The following is a 17456-nucleotide window of genomic DNA, read 5'->3' as shown; positions in this document are numbered from 1 at the left end:
ACTTAACGCTCTTTTCGCATGAAATTGCCACGGTGCTTATTTCTCTGCCAGGCTGGCCTGGGAGAAGCTTCTCACCTGCATTTTACAGGTGCATTGTACAGGAGAAGCTGCTCTCTGCTTCATGAAGGATAGCTTCTCATCCCACCTTAGAATTACAATGCAGCTGGTCTTTAATTATCTTACGAGCTCCTTACGCTCTACACCTGTGAAGAACGAACTTTTTCTGTGATGGGAAAGAATGTGAAGTCAAAAGGAGGATTTGACTTGCCAGAGTCATAGATTTTCACAGTCAATAAGCACACTAGCTTCCTTCCCCAAGTTCACTCCCCATCCCACACGTGTGCACGGGGAAAACAGACACGATGACGCGCAATGACAGAAACAGAGAGACCCTGCAAATATTCATTCTCCTTCATTAAAAATGTTAAGTTATAAACATTTTGATTCATAAATAGTCAAAGTGCATGGTGCACCTCATCCTTTCTTGAAGCCAAATGTCCTGCCCTACTAGAGCTTTCACCAACCCTCTTCAAAACCAATATTTTACCCCAAAGAGGTAAGTCTTCCCCAGTTCCCTGAGTTCACATTTATTTAATGCTACAGGCCCACCTAGCCCTGCCCAAGAAAAGGACCAGTCATTGTCCCGGGAGGGCAGAAAGGGCAGAGGGATGCACAATGTGGAAGGGAAGCGCTCCCAGGTACAGGCAGCTCCTCCTGGGTGGGAGAAGCCAGGTTTTCAGTCTTAAAGGAATGATCTCCCTGTCAAAGATAAGTTGATTTTGCAAAAGGCTAGAGTCGAAAGGAAGGTCGAACTGTCCTCTAGGCTCCTCCAGCAGACACTCTGCAGACCCACGGTCCTGAGGCTCAGTTCGGGGCCCTCTGCCCTCATGGTGGGTGCAGTTTACAGTGTTCCGTAGACGCTGACTTTGACCAAAGAGATGCTCTCCATGTACTGGTTCCGGCCTTTCTCATACAGGACGTAGAGTTGCGGGGCCTGGTCCTTCCCACCTACGCTGCCCTCCAGGGTGGTCAGCGATGAGTAGCCACTGGGCCCCGGCCACAGCTGGACCGTCTCCTTCCGCCAGGAGGTACCATTGCTGAAGCTCCAGCGCAGGGTCAGGTTCACTCCTGGGAACAGCAGCGGAGTCAGGGAGACGAAGGCCTTCCCTCCTGGACAAGACGGCCTTCTTTCGGTCACAGGGGCTATCCTGCCCACCCCACCGCACCTGGCATATACTCACGGAACTCTGGATGGGCTGGGTTGGAGAAGAAGACAATGCCGGAGCTGGTGGCTACAGCCCCTGCAGCTACCACAGGGTCCACGAGCTCCGTGTCAAAGGTCACATCCCGAGGCCTCAGGGTGTCACAGGCGTCGTAGCTGCGGAGGATGATGCGGCAATGGCAGTGGTAATTGTTTTGGTTCCGCGCGTTGATGACCACCGAACCGTCGGGGAGCTCGTAGGGCTGAGCGGAGAGAAGAGGGCTTCAGGAAGACGCAGGGCCCAGGGCAGGGGCAGGGCCCAGTGCCCCGTCCCCGAGGGAGCAAGGCTGGCTGGCACAGAGCTGGGCAGCCAGACCCGGGGTCTGTGAGTGAAATGGGCCTCTGGAGGGCCGAGCAGGTCAGGAGAGTGGGGAACAGCTCGTGGAATTCTCACCTGGCACTCATCAGGGTTGAAGTCGTTTTCCCGTTTGGGCTGGCCATAGGGGATGCCGCTGACCCCACCTCCGTAGCGCCAGGAGACACCGTGGTCATCGCTGAGCAGGCAGAAAACCCCGTCCCGCTCCAGCGTCCCGTGGCCACACACGATGAGCCGGCCCTTCCGAGGCTCCCGCTGTTTCTGTGGGGAAAGGATTGGGGTGCTGCAGATGGATACACTGAGGAGGCTCAGAGGTAGGGAAGGGGGACCCCTCACCTCCTAAGTGTGAGGATACACCTGGTCTCCTTCCGTTCTGTCCTTGCTGCGGGTCCCACAAGCCTTGCAAACACCCACTGACTGAATTTAGCTTTTTGGCAGAATAAACTCCTTGGGGGCATACAGGGTATACTGTGGACAGGCTGTGCGAAGGACAAGGAGGCCAAGCCACAGGCATCAGATGGGAGCTTAAACCCAACCTGTGTTCATGGACCAAGCTGTGGCCCATGGCACAGGCTTGTGTCTGCCCAAATGAAGGAGAGTTGTTTTCCCTAATCTGCATGGGATTTTCTAATTTTTTTCTAATCTGTACATGGATTCAGTTCAGTTGCTCATTCATATCCGACTCTCTGTGAGTCCGTGGACTGCATCACGCCAGGGTTCATGGATTGTTACATGGTTTGGGGCAGCCCTGTGGACAACCCCCAAATGCAATGCCACTGGCAAAATTCCACCTTCCCTGGGTAGAGTGTTCTTCCCAGGACGTCCCTTTCTTCCACGGAATCCCATCTAAGACAGAAAAATCTGACTTCACAGGATCTTATCTTTGCGAAGGAGTCTGTTATGGGGCAGACTCTCTACAAGGCAGCTCCTTCCACCCATCTCAGGACAGAGACCTGAATGCCAGAGCCTGGTCCTGGGGCAAACATCTCGGTGCCTATATCCAGGGAGAGGTTCCGTGGCGAGCTCCAGGAAACACCATCATCCTTACTCCACACCAGCATGGTAGAGGCCACCTGGCAGCCAGCCTTATGAGCACAGAGGGAGTAGAAAAGGAAGACCACGCCTGTCGTCGTGTCGCTAACCACTGCCCCCAAGTTCAGCCCATCTGGGGTCTCCCCATCATCCACAATGAAAGCTGTCGGAGACCATGTACTGCCTGAAGAAAAAAAGGAAGAGACCCAGGGTGAGGACTTTGAAGGTGCCCTTTCCACCACTCCCTGCCATTTTCACCTCCTGGCTAGGGACCCAAGGCCTTATGGCCCCAAGGCCTACACGATCGACACCTTCCCTCCTTAGGTTCTTTCTACTTCTCAGGGATCCAGCAGCCTTAGGGCCATAAAGGCAGGTCAAGCTCCCCACCCATCCAACCTCTTGTGACCCAGTCATCTTTATACCCTGGTCCATAGACCTCCGCAGAGCTATGAATTTAGCTCCTTTATCCGATGTCGACATTTTTCTGGCCTCAGCAAAGGCAAGGAGAGTGCCCCGAGGAGTGGTGGTGATGAGCGGGATTCGAAAGGTGTCCACAGAGCCGATCTGCTTCCCACTCACCCACAGCAGTTGCTCCATGGTCACAAGTGGATGAACCTAGGAAGAGGAAGGGTCAACAGAACAAAGGTAACTTTGGGTTTCAGAGTGAATGAAGAGTGTCCTGGAGTCAGATTTCTCTGGGAGAGGCAGGGTGATGGGGATCCAGTGTGAGAGCTGGGGTCCCAGAACTAGGAAGGGGAACCCGAGGAGAGTTTAGAGCGAAACTGGTGGCTCAGAGCGGGGAAGAGGCTATGACGGGAGAATAGAGCCCTCAGGGACAGGGAGACCTCAAATGGGGAAGAAACCTGAAAGAGGAGACTCAGAGGGAAAGAGGACAAGGACCCAGAGAGGGAAGGGGACTAGGAAAGGAGGAAACGGGGTCGGAGGGTTCCTTGGAGGAGAAAGCTATCAGCAGCCCCTGTCCCGAGGGGGACAACCGGGCACAGACAGCCCGCATGGGTTGGGGACGGAGCTATGCGAATGGGGACCCACCAGACTGAAGTCATCCTTTGCTCTGGCCCCGACTCCTGCAGGAGACATCAGCAGGAAGATCGCGGAAAAGATCTGAACGCTACAGATTCCCCATAATCGGAGCATTCGTGGTCTCCTGGGTTTGCCCAAAGGCACTATACCGGGTCCCTCTTCAGTCATCTCTCCCTCGCGGCGGTCACGACCCTGGCCCCCAGGACTCGGACGCGTGTTGGAGTCGATCAACTGACCCCGGCCCTTTAAACGCTCAGATGTCTACCACAAACCCAGCCCACACCCAGCCGCCTAGCCGCGCTTCCGCGACTCTAACTGGTCCTCACAGGACTCTGCACGTGACCTTCAGCGCTTCAGAGCCACTTCTTCCAATTGGCCATCTTTGAAGCCCTGGGGCGCGTGACCCGGACGGGAAGCGTATTGGATGGGGTGAAGAAGGGGGCTGGCATTACCCCACAGAAACCTTTGATTGGTCAAGATACCTGGGGCACGTCATAGGGGCGGGGCCTACTTTAAAGCGCCGGCGAAGTTAAAAACGCTGCATGTAAATCTTCGTTGAAATTAAAGTCCAGAGAATTTTTGAGAAAACAAAATAGCAATTTTTTAATAAAATCTTTTTACTACAAAAGCGTGATCTGGAAGGCGGGGAGGCTGTACAGGCGGGAGACAGTCCGGGATCAGGGCTGCGTCTCTCACTTCTTCCTCTTCTTGTCTCCCGGGGTCCCCTTGTTCTTCTTGCCCAGAATCTTCAGAAGGCTCTTGGACATGTAGTAGGGGCGGTCCGCTGAGCCATCATTCCGCTCCAAGTCTTCCACTAAGGCGTGACATAGACCGTAAGAGTGAACCTCTGGGAACCAACCCCACTACCTGGGAAAATGAGGGACTAAGAGACAGCTGCCTGGTTTCCAGACTGCACCTCCACGGGCTGGTTTGGGGGGCAGTTTTTGTAACCTATGTAATCATGTAATCATGTCCTCATCTGTAAAGTGGGGTGAACGATACTATATTTCACAGCGTGTAAGGGTTAACGGAAAAAATACATGTCAGTTGCTTGACAGAGAGCCTGGTACACAGGAAACTCTGAATAAACGCATACAGTAGGGTAAGGAAATTCCCACTCACTACAGCCACCTGCTGGGAAGTCTCCTGGGGCTAATTTCATCCCTAGTTTTTCTGTCCGGGAAGATAGCAGAGGCCTCTGCCCTAGAATGCCCCTTCTTGAGAGAGCCCAGGAGCCTGGGAGCTCATTCCCTCTGTTCTTCCCAAACACCTGCCCTGAGGATGTTAGAAGAGGCTCTGGCTCCTGTAACTCACAAAGTCGCTGTTTCTAGAAGCACCACATCTCCTAAAGAGCCTGAATGATCTGCTACTTTTAAGTTGAGGAGAGGAGGTAGGGAGGCTGTCTTGTCACTCACAGAAACAGAGGAAGAGAGTGTCCACACACATTCCAAAAACGCTGAAGAAGCCGCTGGCGATGAGGTAGGCCCCTAGGATGGAGACCTGGAAGACACAAGGCTCCCAATAGTGTTCCTCTGGGGAGTTGGAGAGTGAAGTGGGGGTGGGGGGTGGGGGTGGGAAGATGTCACTCACCATGATGGGCAGCCAGTAATAGTTGAGTTGAGGATTCTCAAAGTTTTTACCCAGTCCAGGGATGCGACCCGTGAAAAAAAAGAAGGACAGGACCCCTATGGAAGAGATCTGGATGTCACAATCACTCCTCTAGGTCACCTCTTAAACTGTCCAGCACCCCTATCCTCTGTTCCTTTAACTCCCTGTCCTGGTCCTTACCGACACCTCCAACCACCAGCAGCTTCCCAAAGAACAGTAGCAGGTCTGTGACTTTGTCCAGGACGACCACCCTGTATAAGGTGTTAGAATAGGTTGGGGATAAGAGGCCTGCCTGGGCTGGGAATAGAACTGGCTGCATAATTTACTGTGATAGATGCAAAATGAAAGCTGTTCACATTTCAAGATGGAGGTAGCAGAGGTTAAACCAAGCTCAAGTCCCTTCTGAGCACAGCACACTTGTGGGTGGGAGATGACAGGGGTGAGGTAGGGGGGTGGTGGTGACAGCCTGACCTGACAATGTTCCGCATGAGCAGCATGAAGGCATTTTTGGCTGAGACACAGAAATTCTTCCCGTAGATGGCAATCTGGGTGAGGTGGCAATTTCAGAGTTAGCTGTGGTGAGCTCACCTGGGTCACGGTGGGAGGGCGGGGTCAAGAGTGCTCAGAGCAAGGGGTTGCTCATATAGTGCGCTCACCATGATGTATGCATTGCGGTTCAGGAACTTGATGAACTTTTCCAAACACCAGAGGCAGCACTTGAAGCAGCACAGGATACAGCGAGTCAACGGGTTCTGGGCTCCTGGGGGTAAGAAGGGCTCATGTTTGGTCACTGGCCCCTGATAGGCACCCCTGCCCCATCAGGGATACAGCTGATTAGCCCAGCCTCGGCCAGCCCCCAGCCTCTGCTCACCTCTCAGTTTGTGGTCAATGTATTCCAGGATGACCCGGGCTATCTGCACCAGGGTCAGGATGAGGGCTCCAAAGGCTAGTGACCCCGTGTGGTAACTGCAGGGAATTGGTGGTCAGAGGCAGCCCCAGGACCCCTGGGCCTCCTAGGTTCACAATTCCCCCAGTCTTCTGCCCTGGACTTACCGGAGTGTGCGCAGGAAGGCAGAGCCAAGGGGAAAGGTAGGGATGTCCCGGGGCTTGTGGAAGGCCCAGTAGAAGGAAGCAAAGGCCCCAGCCAGGACACACTGGCCCAGGGCCAATACCCAGTTGATGGTCCAGAATAGGCCCAGAACTGCATAGATTTGCAAGTTGAAGAGAGAACGCTGTGCCAGGCCTGTGGACCGGTAGCCCTGGAAGACGCACATCAGCCCGGGACAAGAGGAGTTCACTTGCTCCTGTGGAGGAGGGCAGAGGAGTCTTGTTCCCAACCAGCTCCTGCCCTCCCAGAGTAGAGGGTGGAAACGGACTTCCCAGAGCTGGGGAAGCCCGTTCCTTCCAGGAGATTTATCTCTGGGTTCAGACAGGGTTCGGCTTGCCTATCGTGTGAGCATAATTTGTTTCCTTCAGTCTCCAGTCTCTGCAATAGCACAAGAGCTCCCAGGCTGTGTTGTTGCTGCGCTGCTGCTCAGTCGTGTCCGGCTCTGTGACCCCATGGACTGTAGCCCACCAGGCTCCTCTGTCCATGGGGTTTCCCAGGCACGAATACTGGAGTGGATTGCCTTTTCCTGCTCTAGAGAATCTTCCTGACCCAGAGATTGAATGCTTGTCCCTTGTATCTTGTGTGCTGGCAGGCAGGTTCTTTACCACTGCACCACCTGAGAAGCCCTGTGGTTGTAGCCAAGCCTTAATGGTATGGAAGCAGTGTGACCAGTGCCTAGCTCTCCCCTGGACTCTATCAGCTGTCCTCTTCCAGAGCAGCCTCTGCAACTTCAACCAAAACACTTCCTAGCAAAATTGAACAGACTGGGTACCAGATGATACTAAGGAATTGTTCATTTTGCTTGGTGTGATAATGGTGTAATGGTTATGCTTTTTAAAAGTCCTTATCTGTTGAGATCCATCCTGGTATATTTATTGATGAAATGGCACAGTGCTCAGAAGTTACCTCTTAAAGCTCCAGAGAAAAAAAAATTGCAGGCGATTGGGGAGTGGGTGGGGAGACAGAGAAAAAGAACAGAAGGCTGAAGGTTATGGAATCTGAGTATGTGGATTCTCCATGTTTTTGTGTGTCTGAAAATGTCTCTAATAAAAAGTAAAAAACACAGACTTGTCTCCTAAAGCAAAGGAAATAGACAAGTGGGACCTACTAAACTCACAAGCTTTTTACACATTAAAGGAAACTGTTGAAAAATGAAAAAACAACCTACTGAATGGGAGGAAATATTTGCAAATGACATGATCAACAAGGGATTAATATCTAACATATAAAAACAGCTCATACAACTCAACATAAAAAAGAAAAACAAACACACACACCTAATTTAAAAATGGGCAGAAGAACTGAACAGACATTTTCCCAAAGAAGAAATGTGGATGGGCACCAGGCACATGAAAAGGTACTCAACGTTGTTAATCATCAGGGAACTACAAATCAAAACCACAATGAGATATCGCATCATACCTGTCATCAAAAAGAATACAACAGATGTTGGCAAGGATATGGAGAAAAGGAAACCCTTGTACACTGTTGATGAGAATGTAAATTGGTTCAGTCACTGTGGAAAACAGTGTGGGAAGTTTCTCAAAAACCTAAAAATAGAACTACCATTATGACCGAGGAATTTCACTTCTGGATATATACCACCCCTCAAAAAAAAAAAACCCTACTAACTGGAAAAGATCCATGCTCTCCCAATGTTCATAACAACATTACTTTCAATTGCCAAGGTGTGGAAGCAACCTAAGTGTCCATCAACAGATGAATGAACAAAGAAGATGTGGTGTATATCAATATATACAATGAAATACTGCTCAGTCATAAACAGGAACCTGTGCAGCAACACAGATGGACTTGGAGGATGTTATGCTAAGTGAAATAAGTCAGACAGAGAAGGACAAATACTGTATGATATCACTTATATGTGGAATCTAAAAAATACAATCAACTAGTGAATATAACAAAAAAGATGCAGACTCATAGAGGACAAACTAGTGGTTACCAGTGGGGAGAGGGGAGCTGGAAGGGGCAATATAACTACTTGGTATAAAATAAGCTGCAAGGATATATTTACAGCATGGGGAATATAGCCAGTGTTTCATAATAACTATAAAATGGGTGTGCCTTTTAAAAATTGTGAATCACTATGCTATACACTTGTAACTTATATAACATTGTACATCAATTATACTTAAACAAACAAACAAACAAACTTCTCTTTCCATGGGACTTCCATGGCAGTCCAGTGGTTAAGACTCCATCCTTTCACTGCACAGGGCTTGGGTTCTCTCCCTTGTCAGGGAACTAAGATCCCATATGGCACGTGATGCAGCAAAAAAAAAAAAAACCCAAAAATTAAAGTTTTTCTGTAAATTGTGACAAAAATCTTGATAACTGCTGAAATTGATTGTATGTTTGCAACTTTATAACAAGAGGGAAACTACTTTCCACTTTTTATGTAATTGTGGGTTTGTGTCCGTTACCACCACTAGGTCCTAAGCAAGTTGAAAGCAGCAACTACTTCGTCTGGGGCTTTGTGTAAGCAGTGCCTGGATCTTCCTTAAGTGGATCCTCCTTAAGTGATCTCCCTCTCCTTTTTCAGTGTGTGACAAATGTCTGTGGGCGGGCTTCCCTGGTGGCTCAGGAGTAAAGAATCTGCTTGCCAATGCAGTAGACACAAGTTCCATCCCTGGGTCGGGAAGATCCCCCAGAGAAGGAAATGGCAACCCACTCCAGTATTCTTACCTGGGAAATTCCATGGATAGAAGAGCCTGGTGGGTTATAGTTCATGGAGTCTCAGAGTGGGACACAACTGAGCAACTAAACAACAATGCCTGTGGGCACAGCCCATGGTCCCAGATCTGATGCAGTGGCCACATGAAAGCTTTGACAGTAAATACCCAGCAGTCCAGCCCCAACTCCCTGGGAAGCTCACAGAGGAGAGTTTGGGGAAGCAGTTTCTCTCCCAGGCACCCAGGGAACCCACCTGCCTATTGCCTAGAACAGTGTGTTCTGAGGAAGACTAAAAATAACCTAAACAAAACCCACCTACAGATACCAGCTCCTATCAGGTGCCAGCCATTATACTAAGCACTTTCATGTACCCAGGGTCCTTTCATCTTCTCGGCTACCCTGAAGCACACATATTAAGGTTATCTCCATTTTACAGGTAAGTGAACTGAGACAGAAAGGATGAAGTGGTTAATGTTCCTCTGGGCAGAGAAACGTCCTGAGGAGGGAGGGCGATGTTCTGGGATCTGCCTGCCCCAGGGCCTGGCAGCACAGCACACGTCCTCTTCCAGCACAAGGGGCAGGAAAGGTGCTCAGTGGGAGATCTGGAGTCTGTTAGGGGCCTGCTGTGTGACCCTGGGTGAGCCCCTTGCCCCCTCTGGTCCTGTCTCCTCTGCACAATGAGGGATTTGGACCACTTGGCCTCTAAGGTCCCCTCAGCCCTCTTGATGCCCTCCATGACCCCCCCAGATCCTCACCATGGGGTTGCATGATGTATTCATGGGCACTTTCTCACAGCCGGGCAAACTGCTGTTGGGCGCCCAGAACACATACTGGGGTTGCCCTGATGTGGCCAGGAATCCAGAGGGGAGTCAAAGAAAACGTGGTGATGGGGGGCCTCCACAGATCCCCTCCCCTCCTCAGCCATCCCTTCCCAGGTGCTTGAGCAGGTTGTTCACTGCACAGAGGGGCTGAAATTCAGCCTGTGCTTGCTCTTTCAAGGTAGGACTGTGTCTGCTGGGCAGAAGGGGTGCTTTCTTCCGGTGGCACTAGTATTGCCCTGCCCCCCACCCCCAAGGGCTTCAGGAGGGGTGAGCCACGTGGGCAAAGGATACAGAGCGATTATAGCCCAGTAGGCAATGCAGACAAGCAGGAGGGCAAAGGTGACCAGCGGGTAGAACATGGTGGACATTATGTATCCTACAGCCCTGCAAGGGAGATGAGAGCAGTCCATCAGTGAGGCTAACCCCTCCATCCCCACCCCCCATCCTCTCTTGGGGTTGACCCTGGCACAGGCCACACCTGTGCCCTCTCCGGGGCCTGCCCCATACCGCTAAGACTGGGCACACAGTAGGTGTTCACTGGAAGAACTGAATTGAATAAATCAGGCTCAAGAGAACTTTAGAGGAAATTAGAGTCACAGAGAAGCCACCAGGGGGGGCTTTAGGGACAGTAAGGGCCTATTTCCTATTTTAGGCACTCGACAAGACACTAATTAATTTAATCCTTATGACCACCCTACAGTATAGGAACTATTATTACCCCCATTTTACAGATGAGTAAACTGAGGCACAGAAAGGCTAAGCTACATAAAAGTGTTAATCACCATGCTATGCTACCCCCTTTCCTCCACTGCCCTGCCACCTTTCCAGGTGTTCCCATTTCGGGCCCGCCCCCTTTGCCCTCTGCCCCTTCTCCTTTCCAGGCAGGCCTGACCTGCTGGCCTCCTTCAGGAGGGCGATGGCGATGCAAATCCGCTGCCGCAGGAAGATGAGCATCAGCAGCAGGATGCCTTCGAGCACAGCCAGTATGATCACTGAGGGCAGACAGGGGGCAGAGGGGCCTGCGTCAGGGCCAGGGCAGCTTTTGGGCAACCAGTGGTTCATGGTAGGCAGGGCACTCACGGGCGGCTAGCCAGGTCTCCTGAACGTTTCTGTAGGCACTGAGGTTGGTGGTGAAGCCCAGCTGGGAGATGGAGGCACCCTTGTCCCGCAGCACGCGGTATTCTTCCCAGCAGTGGTAGATGCCATACGCCAGCACGCCCAGCACCCCTATGATCAGCACGAACACCAGGGGCCCAGCCACCAGCCGTAGGAGCAGGATAAACAGCAGGCTCAGAACCAAAGCCACGCCTAGTGCACTGTGGGCAGGGAAACACAAGTGAGGGTCACCCCACATTGCTTGCATCTTTCCCTGTCCAGAGGCCCACAGATGTGTTTCCTCAAACCCCTAATGTCTCCAAATCAGAACCACCCTATCTCCATCCCTACCCCCCCACACACCCTTTTTCTTATAAATCCTGTTGGACTTGGGATCCATTTGGATCTCTGGCTCCTCCTCCCCTGCCCAAAGCTTCTGTTTCAGATGGTGGTCTAGGGGACAGAAGGGGCACAGTGGGGAGAAAGGAAGGATGAAAGGGCAGAGGAACCTGGCGACTCACACAAGAATCCAATACCAGGACTGCGCAAAGTCTTCAAAGATCTTGACACTGATGTCACGGGCATTGAGGCTGTCGAAAATACCACTGTTGGAGAGAGACAGAGTCAGATGGGGCTGTGAGTGGGAAGGGGCGGGGTAGGACAGAGATAGAGGGGCAAGGGAGTGCCCACCTGATGCTCTGGGAGATGGATGTGTTGGAGATCCCTGGGAGCTCGGGCACCGTACTATTGGTCCATGGGAAACAGCGCCCCAGAGCTGGAGGGAGAGAACCGGGTGGGAGGCCACAGAGCTGACTTCAAAATTTCTGGCCCCCACCCTCCCACCCCCCAAACTGCTGCTAGGACAGAGTAGAGAAGGGCTCGGCACCCTGCAGAGGGCAGTTCTTGACTCCACAGCAGAAAGGGAGCGCCTGCCCCAAGGAGCCCAGTCTGGCTTCTTTCACTGTCTCTTCATGCCCCTTCCTCCATGCCCTGCCACTGCCTAGGTTAGACCCTCCTGCCTCTTGCAGCACCTCCACTCCCACCCCTGCCACCCTTCAATTCAGCCTCTGCTAGAGTGCCTGGGAGACATGGCATAGCCGGGACCTGGCATTCTAGGCTCTAGGTCACTCTGCTAGACGCCCTACTCTGGAGACTGCCCACACTCCTCGACGTCCAAGCTGTAAGTCCCCATCGCTTGAGCCCAGCCCCTTTCCCCTCCCCTCTGTACCTTTGCTCTCCCTGTCTAGAAATTCCATCCATTATGCCCCATTCAGCTCCATCTTCATCTCCCCTCCTCCAGGAAGCCTTCTCACCCCGCCCCCACCCCTCTCCTCTGGCACCTATTATATGCCTACAAAGCCATTTATCACCACCCTCACAACAGCTTTGTCATGCGTGCTTTGGCATTTACATTCTAAAGATAAGAAAACAAGGTTGAGAGGCCGAGTTATTTACCTAAGACCACACAGCTGGAAACTGCTAGAAATTAAACACAGATCTATCTGATTCTGGAGCACTCATTTGGAGATACTTCCTATTATACACATTGAGAGTTGGATATCTTTTCTCATGCTATAGTTAATAAAAATTTTTTTTCCCTATACTTTCCATGAGGTTTGCACGATCTTGGCTCCCTGACCAGGGATCCAACCCGTTCCCCCCTCCAGTGGAAACACAGAGCCCTAACCACTGAACCACCAGGGAATTCCCCTCAATTTTCTTTTTTCTTTTTCTGCTAAAAATAGCATTCACTATTGGGAAAAAAGAGCATACAGGGAAAAAAAAAATCAACCGTGATCCATCACCACACAGTCCCTTTAACATTTGGGTGAACATCCTTCCAGTCTGTTCCTGTGCCTGCACATAAATGCACATGTGTACATTCACCCATGTATGTTCTCTTGGGAATCTCATGCAATTGCTTCGTGAACACCTCTGATCTCAGCACCTAGGAAGTGGTTTTCATCTTCACTTCACCTGTCCCTAGAGCCTGGCATGCAGCAGGTGCATAATAAGCACTGGTGATCTGACTCCAGGATGATCAGCAGAGGAAAAAAAGCAAAGACCTGATGTCTGTTCCTATTTTGTTACAGAGTAGCTGTGTGACTTGACTCTCTCTGAGCCTGCTTTCCTCAAAAACCTAGGACTGGATGATGTCTGAGAGAGGAATGTGGCTTCTCACCTGGAGTGGAAGGCAGGAGGAAACTGGGGCAAAGCTCCTGTTGCAGGCTTTCGAGTACTTGCTGGAGGGTGGGGGAAGACAGACAGACAGACACAGAGCAGGACGAAGGAAGGAGTCATCCCCTTTCTACCACCATGATCATCTGCCACTCCCCCTCCCATCCTCCCTCATTATGGAGGCTCCCGGTGACAGCAGGGATGTTAGGGGCAGCACTTACCATGTTCCCAGGCACCCCTGGCAGACAGAATTTCCTATTTGCTGTGAAGACCTGTTCGACTGTCTGTGAGAACTGGCTCGGTTCCACGGTCCATGGGACCGTTGGGCAGGAGGATACACACACCTGGGGGCAGAGGGCATGCTGAGGGGCTGGTACCCAGACCCTGGGGGGAGATCGAGGGACAGAGGCAGGCCCCAGACTCTGACCTGGGGCGTGGGGCACGTCAGGCCATTCTGGGCGATCGCAATGATGTTAGTGTTTAGGACGCAGCTGAAGATGTTGAAGTATAGGAGATATGGTTTCTCTCTGTAGGAGAGAAGGAAACATGTGCATCAGGGCTTGATCAAGCTCAGTGAAAGAGACGGACTGCCAGGGCTGTCCCCCCAAACGTGGCCAGTGTGACCCAGACATGCACCACCCAGCTCCTGACCGCAGGAAGCTCAGCCCAGCTGGGGAGGTGTGGGAGACACCTGAGTGTTTCCCAGAGAAACTCAGCATTGCCGCTGCTAACAGATGGTTAAGAGCTTGAACTCTGGAGCCAGATCATCACCCAACTTTATGACCCTAACCACTCACCACCTCAGTTTCATCAGATGTAAAATGATAGTACCTACCTCCCAAGGTTGAAATGAGTTTGTGTGTGTAAAGTGCACTGCCTGCCTGGAACATAGTCAATGTCATATGAATGTTAGTGTATTTTTTAAAAAAATATTTATATATTTACTTATTTATTTGTCTGTGCTGGATCTTCTTCATTGCATTTATACAGGATCTGTGGTTGTGGCATGTGAACTCTTAGCTATGGCATGTGGGATCTGGTTTCCTGACCAGGGATCAAAACTCGACCCCCTGCATTGACAGCATGGCGTCTTAGCCACTGGACCACCAGGGAAGTCCCAGTGGCTTCACTAGTATCAAGCGTCTCCTGTATGCTGGGACTGAGAGTGTTGCTTCTGGGATCATCCTTGTGTTTCAGAAGAGGAACTCCAAGTTCAGAGAGGTTGAGTCTCTTGTCAGAGATCACAGACCAGAACTTACTTAGTACAGTTGGAGATGAAAATGCCCGTCTCTGAACTCTACAACCCATGCATTCAACCATGACTCTGCTGCCTCCCAGTTCTGGGCGTCTGGGAAGCCCCTGGCCAGCAGTGGGGGCTGTTCTACACGGTGAGATTCAGGGAAGCTGAGGAGTGGTCCCCTGTCCACCCCCTATTGCACCTCCCTCCTGCCTCCTTTGCTGCCTTCATACTCACTTGTTCTCCCCGATCCCGCAATAGGCCCCGGTGGAGTTCCTGGGGTAGAGGACTTGTTTGGGGTCTCCGTACACCCAGGCTGCAGATAGAGACATGCAGATAAATCACCAGGAGGTGGGGGCGCAGGGACTTAAGAGGGAACAGCCATGGTATGGTCCCTCCCTGGGACAGTAATGTCCCCCAGCCACTGGCCCAGCTCTGCCCAGCCAGAAACTCACCCAAGATCCCCACGGCGATGTAACCCAGAATGAAAACGAAGAAGAGCACACAGCAGATGATATCTGTGCAGCTCCTGGGAGAGAAATGAGGGAGATACCTGGAGAGAGGGTGCTGGGGTAGGGGGAGCATGGTCTGGAGGAGTCATGCTTTGGAGAGTTGGGGGGATGCTAGAAAGTAGGCATGGGTAGGTTTCATTTTATAACTTTTTTTTTTTTTTTAAGAAAAACCTTTTCCTGGATGGCTAAAACTTTCTTCTGAAGTTTAACACAGGAAAGGGCACAATTCAGAAGTGCTCAGCTGAGTGAATCTTCCCAAAGGACACATGCCCGTGTAGCCAGCTCCCAGGTGAAGACACAGAATGTCGCCAGCAGCCCAGAAGGACCCTTGGGGCCCCTCCACCCATGGCAGTCTCCCCAGGGCCACCACTCTCCAGGGGCAGGAGTTTTTCCTCCCACAAGTTTCTTAACAATATTCCAGTAAATAGAAAGCAGAACCAAGACCCTGCCCAGTCCACTGCCCCCACCAGCACAGTGCCCAGAACTTACCTGTTCCTGATGGGACCGCGAAAGGAGGGGTCATATTTGGCTGGTTTCCCTGAAGGGCAAGGGGAGGAGTGTGGGGAGTAAGACATTGAGAGGCATCTCTTTCCCCCAATTTCTAGTCTCTCCAAATCCCTCCCCACAGCAGGATCTACCCTAAGCCCTGTCCTACCGGCTCTCAGGAATATGGAGGGAGAAAGAGAGGGGCAGGGCTGGTAGGAGGGGAGAGTAGAGAACAGGGAGGGTGGGATCCAGGCTTGCTCAGCAACTTTGCTGCTCCCTGTGAACTCCAACCAGGAGGCCTTGGAGGTAGGGGGGAAGGGCGGCCTTTTATGGGTCATTTACGCTTGCACCTCAAGGCTCTTCACCTCCTTCCCCCACCCTGGCTCCTTTCTTCTTTTCTCTTCTCTTTTCTCTTCTCTGGCTGGGACGTGGGATTCTGTGTTCAGTCATCTCAGTGGCTCTCACAACACAGTCCTTGTCCCTTCTCCTCTCTGTACCCCCACCCAGGGTGGGCACAGTCCCTCCCACGCCTGCCCCAGCCCTTCCCTCCACTCTCTGGCCCCAGGCTGCGGGGAAAGAAGCTGGAGCCAAAGGCATCAATTCCTGTAGGACCTGGAGAGGGAGGAGACCCACCCCCATCGCTGTAGACCTCCTGCCCCGAAGGAACCTTAGTCCCCAGCTAATGCCAGTCTCCTCTCCGGGGGAGCGGTCAGGCTGACACCTGAGCCGGCAGTTGAGATTGCTGTGGCCACAGGTCCTGTTCCTGGTCCTCCCTGAGTACACACGGGGAGGAGGTGGGGCCAGGCCTCCAGGGTCCCATGTGGGCGCCGAGGAGGGAGGACACAGGGAGGGTGAGAATGTGGGAAGGGGTGTGGCCCCTTCTCCCAGGTGCCCTGGACTCTGTCCCTCCGTGGTTCTGGGACATGATGTCAATGATTGACCCAAAACCTCTCCAGGAAGTCTGTGGGGCGTCCCCACTGCTCCCTCCCCTACCTCCCTTCTGACCAAGCCTTGCCTCGGGCAGATCCCTCCCTTGGGGTTCCCTCCTTTCCGGACCAGGGCAGGCCCCTGAACCCCAAGGACTCTCTGCAGGCAAGCCCCCAGCCCTCACTGCACACAGGGATCCCAGAAGCTGGTCCCCGTTTCCTCTCCCTGCAGATTCCCCCACCCCGCCCCCACACTAGTCCCCAGGACCCCTGGGGCAGGCTCCCAGCCTTTGTTCCTCACAGACACTCTGGAGACAGGCTGCCTCCTTCCTCCTCAGGCCTTACCCTTCACAGGAACCCAGTAGGCCGCTGCCTCTTTCCTCTGGGCTCCCTCCTAACAGGGATCCTGGAGGCAGGCCCCCAGCCCCCTCTCCACCAACATCTGCAGTCCCAACTCCTCAGAGGGGCTCTCAGCAGAACCCACTCCCCCTGCCGTTCCTCACAGTCCCCGGCAGGCAGACCCCAACACCTTTCCCCTCTCGGAGACTCAAGAGTCCCGGCTGAAACTCCCCCTTTTCTCAGGGACCCCAGCTGTTCCATAGCAGCACAGAGCCTGGCTCACTCCTGGAGCCCCTGAACTCCTTCCCCCGCTCAGGACCCTGACCCTGATTCCTTCAGGCTTCACTTCCAAGGGCCCTGCTCTGAGGGTCCCTGGAATCCAGGTGTGATATTACCCCCTGCTCCCAGGAACTCAGCCTCCCTCCTCATGGAGATCACAGCTTCACTCCTCAAAGGCTCCCAGCAATGGTCCCGTCCCTGAACCCCATCCTCCTCCAAGAACCCTGACGCTATCTCCTTTCTTCCATCAGCTGTTTCCTGGGTCCTCCCCTCGGGGACCACGACTGCCCTCAGCTCCTCTCATTGGGGTCAACCCAGCCACCATTTCCAGAGCAGGCTTCCCCTCCCTGACCGGGCTCCGGGCCCCTACCCCAGCCTCACCGCCCCCAGCCCTCCGCCTCACCGTAGGCCTCCTCGTCCTGGTCCTGTTTTCCCCCCATGGCTCAGTCTCCAGGAGTGATTGGAGCCCGGGAGACCTGGCGGCTCACCTGCCACCAGCCCCGCCCTCCGGCACACGTCACAGCCC

At 52.8% G+C, this 17456-nt stretch overlaps 2 protein-coding genes across 3 annotated transcripts; both read right to left on the bottom strand.

Annotated features, from left to right (window-relative positions):
• Window positions 1-396: 396 nt before the first annotated feature.
• On the bottom strand, window positions 397-3975 carry NEU1 (neuraminidase 1). Of its 2 annotated transcripts, none has more exons than XM_061147041.1 (6): window positions 3660-3975; window positions 3032-3224; window positions 2531-2793; window positions 1656-1838; window positions 1242-1464; window positions 397-1170 (listed from the first exon to the last, which is right to left on the bottom strand). In XM_061147041.1, the coding sequence occupies exons 1-6, from the start codon at window positions 3816-3818 to the stop codon at window positions 902-904; spliced, it is 1290 nt and encodes a 429-aa protein (XP_061003024.1). In that variant the 5' UTR covers window positions 3819-3975; the 3' UTR covers window positions 397-901. The 2 variants fall into 2 exon arrangements, with proteins under 2 accessions (XP_061003024.1, XP_061003025.1); XM_061147042.1 differs by having other exon boundaries at window positions 397-1128; window positions 3660-3974.
• A 280-nt stretch (window positions 3976-4255) lies between these two features.
• Window positions 4256-17442, bottom strand: SLC44A4 (solute carrier family 44 member 4). Its single transcript, XM_061147040.1, has 21 exons — window positions 17334-17442; window positions 15390-15438; window positions 14844-14917; window positions 14626-14704; window positions 13579-13678; window positions 13373-13495; window positions 13156-13216; window positions 11664-11748; window positions 11495-11578; window positions 10959-11194; window positions 10771-10870; window positions 10170-10262; window positions 9813-9915; window positions 6312-6562; window positions 6130-6224; window positions 5915-6018; window positions 5730-5803; window positions 5439-5509; window positions 5241-5335; window positions 5066-5150; window positions 4256-4464 (listed from the first exon to the last, which is right to left on the bottom strand). Exons 1-21 carry the CDS (start codon window positions 17368-17370, stop codon window positions 4343-4345), a joined length of 2121 nt encoding a protein of 706 aa, XP_061003023.1. The 5' UTR covers window positions 17371-17442; the 3' UTR covers window positions 4256-4342.
• Window positions 17443-17456: the final 14 nt, after the last annotated feature.

Source organism: Dama dama, chromosome 7, assembly GCF_033118175.1.
Source record: "Dama dama isolate Ldn47 chromosome 7, ASM3311817v1, whole genome shotgun sequence".
NCBI lineage: Eukaryota > Metazoa > Chordata > Mammalia > Artiodactyla > Cervidae > Dama > Dama dama.
This window is presented reverse-complemented; position numbering and strand designations above follow the sequence as displayed.

What these genes read in the sequence shown, in the direction of transcription:
- NEU1 (XM_061147041.1), bottom strand. Translation starts at nt 3,818, where the DNA reads ATGACTGAAGAGGGACCCGGTATAGTGCCTTTGGGCAAACCCAGGAGA. An exon ending in CAAAGGATGACTTCAGTCTG is followed by an intron (nt 3,225 to 3,659) that starts GTGGGTCCCCAT and finishes TCCTCTTCCTAG; the next exon opens with GTTCATCCACTTGTGACCAT. An exon ending in CCCAGCCCATCCAGAGTTCC is followed by an intron (nt 1,171 to 1,241) that starts GTGAGTATATGC and finishes CGTCTTGTCCAG; the next exon opens with GAGGGAAGGCCTTCGTCTCC.
- SLC44A4 (XM_061147040.1), bottom strand. Translation starts at nt 17,370, where the DNA reads ATGGGGGGAAAACAGGACCAGGACGAGGAGGCCTACG. An exon ending in TGCGGGATCGGGGAGAACAA is followed by an intron (nt 13,679 to 14,625) that starts GTGAGTATGAAG and finishes TCTCTCCTACAG; the next exon opens with AGAGAAACCATATCTCCTAT. An exon ending in ATACATCATGCAACCCCATG is followed by an intron (nt 6,563 to 9,812) that starts GTGAGGATCTGG and finishes CCTCCTCCACAG; the next exon opens with GAGCAAGTGAACTCCTCTTG.